Source organism: Rhamphochromis sp. 'chilingali', assembly GCF_963969265.1.
Source record: "Rhamphochromis sp. 'chilingali' genome assembly, chromosome: 21".
Taxonomy (NCBI): domain Eukaryota; kingdom Metazoa; phylum Chordata; class Actinopteri; order Cichliformes; family Cichlidae; genus Rhamphochromis; species Rhamphochromis sp. 'chilingali'.
Genome location: NC_137949.1, coordinates 3,563,639 through 3,574,967, shown reverse-complemented (window position 1 = coordinate 3,574,967; position 11,329 = coordinate 3,563,639). Strand labels below are relative to the sequence as shown.

Here is an 11,329-nt window from a genome sequence, read left to right as displayed (position 1 = left end):
ACACATGATCATGGCTTTATCTTATAGAACTCAATATCCTCGTGCTGGGCAAACAGGTTTTGCAGCCGATTGAGCTAAGATTTTAAAATTATTCACATAATGAAAACCTATACTTTGTCTCGGGCGAGTTTCCCATTCAAATGCATGTAACAGTGAGAAACACATTGTCTTGGCGAAATAAAGCGTTTTTGCACAACTTTATATAAATCGGTGTAACTTTTGATAGAAGACTCAGAAACACATGATCATGGCTTTATCTTATAGAACTCAATATCCCCGTGCTGGGCAAACAGGTCTTTGCAGCCGTTTGAGCTAAGATTTTAAAATTATTCACATAATGAAAACCTATACTTTGTCTCGGGCGAGTTTCCCATTCAAATGCATGTAACAGTGAGAAACGCATTGTCTTGGCGACAGAAAGCGTTTTTGAACAACTTCATATAAATCGGTGCAACTTTTGATAGAAGACTCAGACAAACATGTTTATGGCTTTATCTTATAGAACTCAATATCCCCGTGCTGGGCAAACAGGTTGTCAAGGGTTGACAATTTGTTCAAACACAGTAAGAGAGAAATGAGACACTGGCAGACCGACTCAGAGTTTCAAAGACGTGCGCACGGGTGAGAGTCTCTGAGCAGACTAACACACCGAGCACCGTTTACTCGCTTTATTTATAAGGCAAAATGGGTTACATAATACTTCCTCTTTCAACTGAAGAGGGGAGAGCTCAGGCATTGTCTTAGCTATCTAACTTCTGCACACAAACTGAAAAACAACGACACAGCAGTATTCATGCTTATCTGACATCGCAGACACTGAAGTAAAGAATGCATGTATATGTCCTGTCTTTGTCAAACATCTCACACACTTAAGCAAGGAATACATTGTGTTCTTTTCAACAGTAAGCTTTACCGTGTGAAAATATATAAACACTTGATTATAAGGCATACTTGTTTCTACTTGATTATACTTTAATGATTTAACTAAAATAAAAATTCTCTTAACATTCCCTCCTGATGTTAATATATTTCACATGTTTTACTCAATGCATAGTCACTTGTTAGTCACATTTTCAACTTGCACGTCATTCAGTGAAATAATTAAACAACAAGCTTGTCAAGATTGTCATAGAGATTTTCTTCTCTCTCTCCCACACTCAGCATACCATACTGACGATAGGGATCCTCCATAACTGACTGAGCCAAGACATGGTTTCCTAACATACGCTTGAACATGTTTGTCATTATGCTTCTCAGACATGGGATAATACAAGCAATGAAAAGGCAAAATAGTAACATCACACTGAAAAGGGCCAACAGGCCTTTAATCAGTAGAGATTTCCAAGAGCCGCTCAGCAGCCAGTCCCACCAACCTTGAGTATCGGTAACGTAGTCCTGCTGCTGAGCGTCTCTCAGTTGTTTCAAAACATTCAAAGCATTTGTCATGTTTAATGAATGGATGTTATCAGGTATGTAGGTACAACATGTAGTGTTAAACAATACGCAGAGACCACCTTTCTCTGCGAGAATGATGTCTAAAGCCACTCGGTGCTGCATGACAGTGATGCGAATTGCATCAATTTCTTCATTCTGTCCTTGATTAATGCGGGTTGAAGCATTTAAAAATAATCCAAAACGATAGTCCAGGGTTTCTATCCGTAGTGCGTGTTTCCCTACTCCTATCCATGGAAACAAAGCGTGTATTACCTTCTGGCTCTTGGTCCAGAGTTTGAAGTCATCTGGTACATCAGAACCAAGATATGGATCATGGGGCTTGAGGCCTGTGCTACGTTTAGCTCTGGTGTTGCTGTTCACTGACATCTTAAAGGTGTGGTCAGATACCAGAACAGGGGCACAGAGTCCGGTGCTGTTTGGTGGCAGCATGAAATAGACTTTCAGGCCACACGCCCAAGCTGCGCCCTGTACCCAGTATGTACCTGTCGATGAGCCGATGCCATCCCAATCTGGTGCCGCCAGGATCATGGAGCAGTTTCGGTTTTGTCCTAATTTCTTCAGACCCTGGGGCGTACCTGTTTGTCCGGTTGCTCCTGTGAAGTTAAAGCACACTGGGTGTTGTATGTCAGGTGGCAAAACAACTGAGAATGATTTCAGTTTTCTATGGCTGACGTTTATATGCACCCAGTAGGCTTCATTGCAGGTGTAGTTTATATTTGGGTACTGGTGGGTGCAGTTTGTTATGTTGTAGATTAAAGACTTTACACTCTGTGGGACTATATATTGTGTAGTGTTGTGGCATGTGTTGCTGTTTTGGTCCTTTATGGATCCACCTATCACCATCACAGGTTTTCCTGGTGTTGAGCAGGTCCCGGTAATGGCTTTGTCATATATGCAGAGTGCTTCAGCCTTGGTTGGGGGTTTTCCATACACTGTGGCATGGAGTGCTGTCGTGGGCATATGTGAGCAGACATAGCAGTTTGCGGCATTGTCTTCTCTGTGCACTCTGTCATGGACATACCGGTACCATGCATTGTTCAGCCACGGGTGGTTGTGTTCTTTGTCTATCTCCTTCAGGTGCGAGTTGTCGTGGGTCCACCTCTTAGGTCGGAGAATAATTGGTACTGTCTTGTGGGTTCCACTGGGCATCAACCAAAAGAGTGTCGTCATCAGGAGGATAGCCATTAGACAGAATATGTAGCACATGAGTAGTTTTCGTTTGATGTCACAAGCGCCCAAGCACAACAGCTTTGGGGCTGGAACTGGTGCTAGCATTGATTCTGAAGCTGGTTCTTCTTCTGGATTTATCAGGTTGTTTTCCTCAGTCATCTTGTTGAGATTTTATTCAGGCGTCCCTGGTGTTATTATTGGTTCTGCTCTTCGGTGGGATAGGTCAGTCTGATCTTCAGGGCGACCAGGCACACCCGAGCTCCCACGTGAGTAGCACTGCCGAGGAAGCACAGGGCGGGAAACCCGTTCAGCCCTGTCCTCCAGCAGGGGTTCACGTAAGAGTCAGGGGAACCGGCGTCTTATTGTGGTGCAAACACTTTCTTCACGTGGGATTGATGAATCCACGAAACTCGTTCGGCTATCTTACACGCTGTGGGTGTGGTAAGTAGCACCTGGAAGGGACCTTCCCACTTTGGAGCACTCCAGTTTTTCCGCTGGAGGACTTTAATCAGAATCCAATCACCGGGGTTCAACCTGCAAGAAACTGAAGAAAAGTCACTCGGCAGTTGATTGCTTAATCTCACTTCTTTATTCTCAAATAGTTTTGTCATCCATTCTGCCATTGTTGTTTCTGCAATAGATTTATTAATTGGCTCACTCATTATGGGGAGTGGAAAATGTCTGCCATGTACGATTTCAAATGGCGTTAGACCACCTGTTCCTTGAGTTATTCTCATCCATAATTTAACCAAGCTTAGACATTCAGGCCAAGGTTTTTTAGTCTCTTCCATACATTTCCTCAACCTTTGTTTAATTGTGCCGTTAGTTCTCTCGACTAATCCTGCACTTTGTGGATGATAAGAACAGTGATGTTTTATGCTGAAGCCTAAAGCTTCAGAAACTTTACTTATTACTTCATTTACAAAATGTGTGCCATTGTCTGATCTTATCAGAGATGGAATACCGTACGTTGGAATAAAATGATTACATAGACATTTTGCTACTGATATTGCATCTGCTTTTTTCACTGGGTATATTTCTGGCCACTTGGAAAATACATCAATTATCACAAGTGCATATTTGGAGGATTGTGATTCATTTAATTCTATGAAATCCATGTGGACAGTGTGAAATGGATGCGGTGGTATAGGGAAATGCCCTCGCTTTGGACGTAGATTTCCCTGTGCGTTGTGTCTTTGGCAAATCATACATGTTCTGATAAACTCTTGTGCTGAACTTTCAAAATTTTTTGTATAGAATTGTTTATTAAGAATATTAATCATCCCTCCTGATGACACATGAGTTTTCCCATGTGTCACTAAAGCAGCAGTTCTATGCAAAGATTTTGGAAGCACTGGTTTGCCATTACACATCATAAGGTTGTCTTTTAATTCTGCTCCATCTTTCACCCAAGATTTTTGTTCACTCAGCGATGCTGTTTTCTGTGCATCTGCTAGTATTTCTAAAGGTATTAGATCTATGGTTTCTGTTGTTAAAACATCAATTTGTTTTTCTGCAGCTGCTTTTGCTGCTTTGTCAGCAAAGTTATTTCCTCTCGTAATTTCTGTGTCATCCTTTTGATGAGCTGCACATTTGCATAGTGCTAATTCTTTTGGCAACGTTATTACTTCTAATAGCTTTTTTAGAAGGTTTGCATGTTGAACTGTGTTGCCTGAGGAAGTTGTCATTCCTCTGTTATGCCATATTTTAGCGAAATGATGAACTGCTGAATAGACATATTGACTGTCTGTATAAACATTAACACTTTGACCCTTATATAAAGTACATGCTCTGATGACTGCGGTTAGTTCTGCGCTTTGAGCAGAGTTTGAGGAGCTGAGAGCTTTTGCTTCTATCACTTTATCAACAGTTGTGACCGCATAACCCACACAATTTCTACCGTGAATGTCTTTTGACGCTGAGCCGTCCACAAAAACATTACTGAAACTGCTCTGGGGGGAGCTGTATATATCAGTGCGAGGTTTTGTATCTTCCTCTAATTTTTGAATACAACAGTGTTGTTCTCCGTCCAGAGAAGTCGGCAAAAGTGTACTTGGGTTTAGCTGGCCACACTTCTCTATTTTTATGTGTGATTGTGTAAGTAGAATCCCCACATAAGAAAGTTGTCTTGCATGCGTGAGGAAAGAGAGGTTCGCTTGGAGCAAAATAGAGGTCACTGCATGTGGGACTTTGATGATCAATTTATGTCCTAGAACAATGTCTGCACATTTTTTAACTGCCTCTGCTGCTGCTGCGCATGCCTGAACACAGGTAGGTAATCCAGCAGCTACAGAGTCAAGTTTGCATGAGTAGAAAGCTAATGGACGTTGTTTTTCTCCAAAAGCTTGAGTTAAGACTGCTTTCATATACCCTCCTGCACCATCAACATGGAGAACGAAAGGTTTTCCATAGTCTGGTAATGCTAAGACGGTACATGTCTGCAGTGCTATTTTCAAATCAACGAAAGCTTTTTCTGCTTCTGGAATCCATTGTACTTTGTCTTTTAATGCTAGATCTTTACCATAAATGAGGTTCTGTAGTGGTTGAGCTAGTAATGCGTATTCTGGAATCCAGCATCTACAGAAATTGCACAGTCCTAAAAAACTCATCATTTGTTGTTTAGTTACTGGTTTTGGGGCATTTTGGACTGCTATCTTTCTGCTCTCTAACAGCTGCCTGCCTTGTCCTGTCAATTTGTGGCCAAGGTATGTTACTTCCTGGCTCCACAATTGCAGTTTATGCTGTGACACTTTATGGCCTTGCTCTGCGAGATGTTGCAAAACTGTTAATGTGTTTTCTTTGCACTCATCTTTTGTATGGCCTGTGATCAATATATCATCTACATACAACAAGAACTGCCCTGGGGCAGGGAGCGTACAAGATGACATTGATTTTCTCAAAGCCTCTGCATACAGAGTTGGGCTATTCTGGAATCCCTGAGGCAACCTTGTATAAGTATACTTTTGATTGTCAAAGGTGAATCCGAATAACTTCTGTGAGTCAGGGTGCAGAGGTACGGAGAAGAAGGCATTGGACAAGTCTATTACAGAGAACCACCGTTCTTTTGGTGTTACTTGATTTAGAATTGTGTGTGGATTTGCAACCACTGGAGGTATTTGCTCTGTTACCTCATTTATTGCTCTTAGATCATGAACTAAGCGATATTTTCCTGTATTAGCCTTTTTTACTGGAAAAATTGGTGTATTACACGTGGCTTCATTAGTTTTCACGAGAATACCTGCTTTTTGCATCTCTGCTATGACTGGTCTGATACCTTCTTTTGCCTCTGCACTCAAGGGATATTGTGGTTTTACAGGCCTATATGAGGTTGTAGTTTTCACCACTACTGGATCTGCTCCTTTTATTAGGCCTACATCCGTGGGTCCTTGAGACCATAATGTTTGTGGCAGCTTCTCTAGTTCTGGATGTGCTTCAATTGTTAATACTTGTCATTCATCTTGCTCTGTTGTGGCTAAATGTGTGGCTGGTGTGGCTGTCACCGGCCAACACAGCGTTAGCCTCATGCACCCAGTTCTACGGCCTTTTTGCCAGTCCTCACACTCTATTTTGTCATATCTGTCCATTTCTACATTTCTCAGCACTGTGCCTAACTCAGACCAAGGCGTTTGGTCGTTGCGTGCAACAGATACATGAGGGTTGCATATCTTATTTAAGCGCTGCACTGCATCTGTCTGTAACACTGAGCATACTGCATTACCACTCTGTGTCACATACAGGTGTTGTAGGACTAGTTTTTGCGGTCCTAGTCTGTGCACTTGTTGATCATAAATTTTGTCTGGACCTGGGACATATTTATACCACAAGGTGTTGTGATATTTTGCTGGGTCCTGTCTATGTGAGTGCTCAGGTAAGTACATATTAGCTTTGGCCTCTAATGGTTCAAGTTTTGGTAAATCTAAGGCCCAGTAATAATTTGGCTCACCTAAACCTTCACAAACAAAAATATCTTCAGTTTGGCTCTGACTTTCAGAGAGTAGGAGTCTGGCTTTCATGCCACTTTCTTCAGGAAAAACTCCTATTTTTAATTTTGTTAAAGCATCTCTTCCTAACAAATTTAGTGGACAAGATGGATCATAGATGCACTGATTTTTGCAGGCACGGCCACTATCTCTATGTGACATAAAAAGGGGGTCGGTTAGATGCTGTTTTGTCACATGTCCTGAGGCTGATTTCACGATTAAGGTATCTTTTGAAGAGGTTAAATTTGGGACTTCTACTGTTAGGACAGTTTTACAAGCACCTGTGTCGCAAAGGAATTTTATTGGGACCCCGTTAACGTGCACTATAACGGTGGGCTTTGCTTCTGAGCCTAACAGCAGTTGTTCAATGTTGTAAACTTCCCCTTCACTTGTTTCACTTCCCTTTTCTTGTGCTAGTCATTCATCACGGCGTCTGCGCCTGTCATCTCCACCTTCCTGTTCTTGGCTTACATTTCTACAGTTTCGAGCAAAGTGCCCGATTTTACCACAGTTATAACATCTCATATCTCTTCTATCTCTTCTTTGTCCTGCTTTTTGCTTTCCCCTACTTTGCTTAAAACCTGCCGTGTGTTGCTGTCCTGAGAAGGCTATAAAGCCTGTCTCTGGATCAATCATGAAAACTCCTTCTGTTTTTTCTTTTTGTTTTTGAATTTTGGGCACGTTTAGCAATGCGTTTATCGTTTTCTACCATCCACGCCTTGAAAAGGTGCCATTCTGCTAAGCGTTTTGCTTTTTTCTTTTGGCTCTTTTCCTCAAATAATTCTTTTTGTAAAGCAGCCTTTAAAGCAGTTATTGATTCTTGATTGCATTTGCCTTGCCAGGCTGGGCAATAAATTTTATGTGGATTTCTCCACCTATTTGCACTGACTCTTCCTGCATTTGGACAGTTTTTTTCCAACCATCCTTCATCTGCTGTTAATTTTACTTTAGTTTTAGAGTTACCCATTTTGAACTAATTACGTCAGAACTGTGACACCTTCTTTGGCATGAAAAAGTGAGAATGGGTTTTCGATAACAGCCTTCTACTCTCCCACTAATTGAGAGAGCGGTTATCAATTTTACGTGATGAAGCACAACCCTTTTTTCCACCTTTACCAATACGTGAGTGTACACAGGAAAACAGTTTGAGAAGTGGTTCGACCGCGTATTGGGTCGTAAAAACAACTCACTCCTCACAAACAAAGCGCGTTTCTATGATTTTTATTGAGATTTTCCGTAGGCCTATTTATTTGTGTAACACCTTCACCTTCAGCCACTCTTCTTGAGTGACCGGAAACCTGTTCCGTTGCAGCCACTCCCAGAGCGACCGGAACTTTTAATAGCGATTTTTCTAGAATTTCGCTCTTGCCTGTCGTCTTCTTAGTCCCGCATGGACACTGAGATCTGTCGGCGTACCTAGGTTTACACACTACTTAAAGGAAAATCTCAATATCAACGTATTTTAGCGCTTGGTGGAATGCGTGTCATATTCACCTCTACTGTGGCGCTGCGTTTTAAGATCCGGTGCTCATCGGGTCCTGGAGCCGTGAAGGCCGAACGCTGACCGGAGATCGAATTCACGTTCCCGGGTTTTTCGTTTTACTGATCAGATTTCTTCCAGCGCAGGCGTCACGACGTCAGGATCCGATGGAGACCGTCTGTGGAAAACTAGACGTTAAAATAACAGTCAGTTCTCCGGCTACGAAGGACCAATTAAATGTCAAGGGTTGACAATTTGTTCAAACACAGTAAGAGAGAAATGAGACACTGGCAGACCGACTCAGAGTTTCAAAGACGTGCGCACGGGTGAGAGTCTCTGAGCAGACTAACACACCGAGCACCGTTTACTCGCTTTATTTATAAGGCAAAATGGGTTACATAATACTTCCTCTTTCAACTGAAGAGGGGAGAGCTCAGGCATTGTCTTAGCTATCTAACTTCTGCACACAAACTGAAAAACAACGACACAGCAGTATTCATGCTTATCTGACATCGCAGACACTGAAGTAAAGAATGCATGTATATGTCCTGTCTTTGTCAAACATCTCACACACTTAAGCAAGGAATACATTGTGTTCTTTTCAACAGTAAGCTTTACCGTGTGAAAATATATAAACACTTGATTATAAGGCATACTTGTTTCTACTTGATTATACTTTAATGATTTAACTAAAATAAAAATTCTCTTAACACAGGTCTTTGCAGCCGTTTGAGCTAAGATTTTAAAATTATTCACATAATGAAAACCTATACTTTGTTTCAGGCGAGTTTCCCATTCAAATGCATGTAACAGTGAGAAACACACTGTCTTGGCGAAAGAAAGCATTTTCGTACAACTTCATATAAATCGCTGTAACTTTTGATAGAAGACTCAGAAACACATGATCATGGCTTTATCTTATAGAACTCAATATCCCCGTGCTGGGCAAACAGGTCTTTGCAGCCGTTTGAGCTAAGATTTTAAAATTATTCACATAATGAAAACCTATACTTTGTCTCGGGCGAGTTTCCCATTCAAATGCATGTAACAGTGAGAAACACATTGTCTTGGCGAAATAAAGCGTTTTTGCACAACTTTATATAAATCGGTGCAACTTTTGATAGACGACTCAGAAACACATGTCTATGGCTTCATCTTAAAGAATTCAATATCCTCGTGCTGGGCAAACAGGTTTTGCAGCCGTTTGAGCTAAGATTTTAAAATTATTCACATAATGAAAACCTATACTTTGTCTCGGGCGAGTTTCCCATTCAAATGCATGTAACAGTGAGAAACACATTGTCTTGGCGAAATAAAGCGTTTTTGCACAACTTTATATAAATCGGTGCAACTTTTGATAGAAGACTCAGAAACACATGATCATGGCTTTATCTTATAGAACTCAATATCCCCGTGCTGGGCAAACAGGTCTTTGCAGCCGTTTGAGCTAAGATTTTAAAATTATTCACATAATGAAAACCTATACTTTGTCTCGGGCGAGTTTCCCATTCAAATGCATGTAACAGTGAGAAACGCATTGTCTTGGCGACAGAAAGCGTTTTTGAACAACTTCATATAAATCGGTGCAACTTTTGATAGAAGACTCAGACAAACATGTTTATGGCTTTATCTTATAGAACTCAATATCCCCGTGCTGGGCAAACAGGTCTTTGCAGCCGTTTGAGCTAAGATTTTAAAATTATTCACATAATGAAAACCTATACTTTGTTTCAGGCGAGTTTCCCATTCAAATGCATGTAACAGTGAGAAACACACTGTCTTGGCGAAAGAAAGCATTTTCGTACAACTTCATATAAATCGCTGTAACTTTTGATAGAAGACTCAGAAACACATGATCATGGCTTTATCTTATAGAACTCAATATCCCCGTGCTGGGCAAACAGGTCTTTGCAGCCGTTTGAGCTAAGATTTTAAAATTATTCACATAATGAAAACCTATACTTTGTCTCGGGCGAGTTTCCCATTCAAATGCATGTAACAGTGAGAAACACATTGTCTTGGCGAAATAAAGCGTTTTTGCACAACTTTATATAAATCGGTGCAACTTTTGATAGACGACTCAGAAACACATGTCTATGGCTTCATCTTAAAGAATTCAATATCCTCGTGCTGGGCAAACAGGTTTTGCAGCCGTTTGAGCTAAGATTTTAAAATTATTCACATAATGAAAACCTATACTTTGTTTCAGGCGAGTTTCCCATTCAAATGCATGTAACAGTGAGAAACACACTGTCTTGGCGAAAGAAAGCATTTTCGTACCACTTCATATAAATCGCTGTAACTTTTGATAGAAGACTCAGAAACACATGATCATGGCTTTATCTTATAGAACTCAATATCCCCGTGCTGGGCAAACAGGTCTTTGCAGCCGTTTGAGCTAAGATTTTAAAATTATTCACATAATGAAAACCTATACTTTGTCTCGGGCGAGTTTCCCATTCAAATGCATGTAACAGTGAGAAACGCATTGTCTTGGCGACAGAAAGCGTTTTTGAACAACTTCATATAAATCGGTGCAACTTTTGATAGAAGACTCAGACAAACATGTTTATGGCTTTATCTTATAGAACTCAATATCCCCGTGCTGGGCAAACAGGTCTTTGCAGCCGTTTGAGCTAAGATTTTAAAATTATTCACATAATGAAAACCTATACTTTGTCTCGGGCGAGTTTCCCATTCAAATGCATGTAACAGTGAGAAACACATTGTCTTGGCGAAATAAAGCGTTTTTGCACAACTTTATATAAATCGGTGCAACTTTTGATAGAAGACTCAGAAACACATGTCTATGGCTTCATCTTAAAGAATTCAATATCCTCGTGCTGGGCAAACAGGTTTTGCAGCCGTTTGAGCTAAGATTTTAAAATTATTCACATAATGAAAACCTATACTTTGTTTCAGGCGAGTTTCCCATTCAAATGCATGTAACAGTGAGAAACACACTGTCTTGGCGAAAGAAAGCATTTTCGTACAACTTCATATAAATCGCTGTAACTTTTGATAGAAGACTCAGAAACACATGATCATGGCTTTATCTTATAGAACTCAATATCCCCGTGCTGGGCAAACAGGTCTTTGCAGCCGTTTGAGCTAAGATTTTAAAATTATTCACATAATGAAAACCTATACTTTGTCTCGGGCGAGTTTCCCATTCAAATGCATGTAACAGTGAGAAACACATTGTCTTGGCGAAATAAAGCGTTTTTGCACAACTTTATATAAA

The 11,329-nt window shown here is 40.8% G+C and overlaps 1 protein-coding gene across 2 annotated transcripts; it reads right to left on the bottom strand.

Annotated features, from left to right (window-relative positions):
• Positions 1–595: 595 nt before the first annotated feature.
• On the bottom strand, positions 596–8,794 carry LOC308389148 (uncharacterized protein). 2 transcript variants are annotated; one of them, XM_080870327.1, is made up of 2 exons: positions 8,100–8,794; positions 596–3,169 (listed from the first exon to the last, which is right to left on the bottom strand). In XM_080870327.1, exon 2 carries the CDS (start codon positions 2,782–2,784, stop codon positions 1,102–1,104), a length of 1,683 nt encoding a protein of 560 aa, XP_080726453.1. In that variant the 5' UTR covers positions 2,785–3,169; positions 8,100–8,794; the 3' UTR covers positions 596–1,101. The 2 variants fall into 2 exon arrangements, with proteins under 2 accessions (XP_080726453.1, XP_080726454.1); XM_080870328.1 differs by having other exon boundaries at positions 596–3,159.
• Between the last annotated feature and the right edge of the window lie 2,535 nt (positions 8,795–11,329).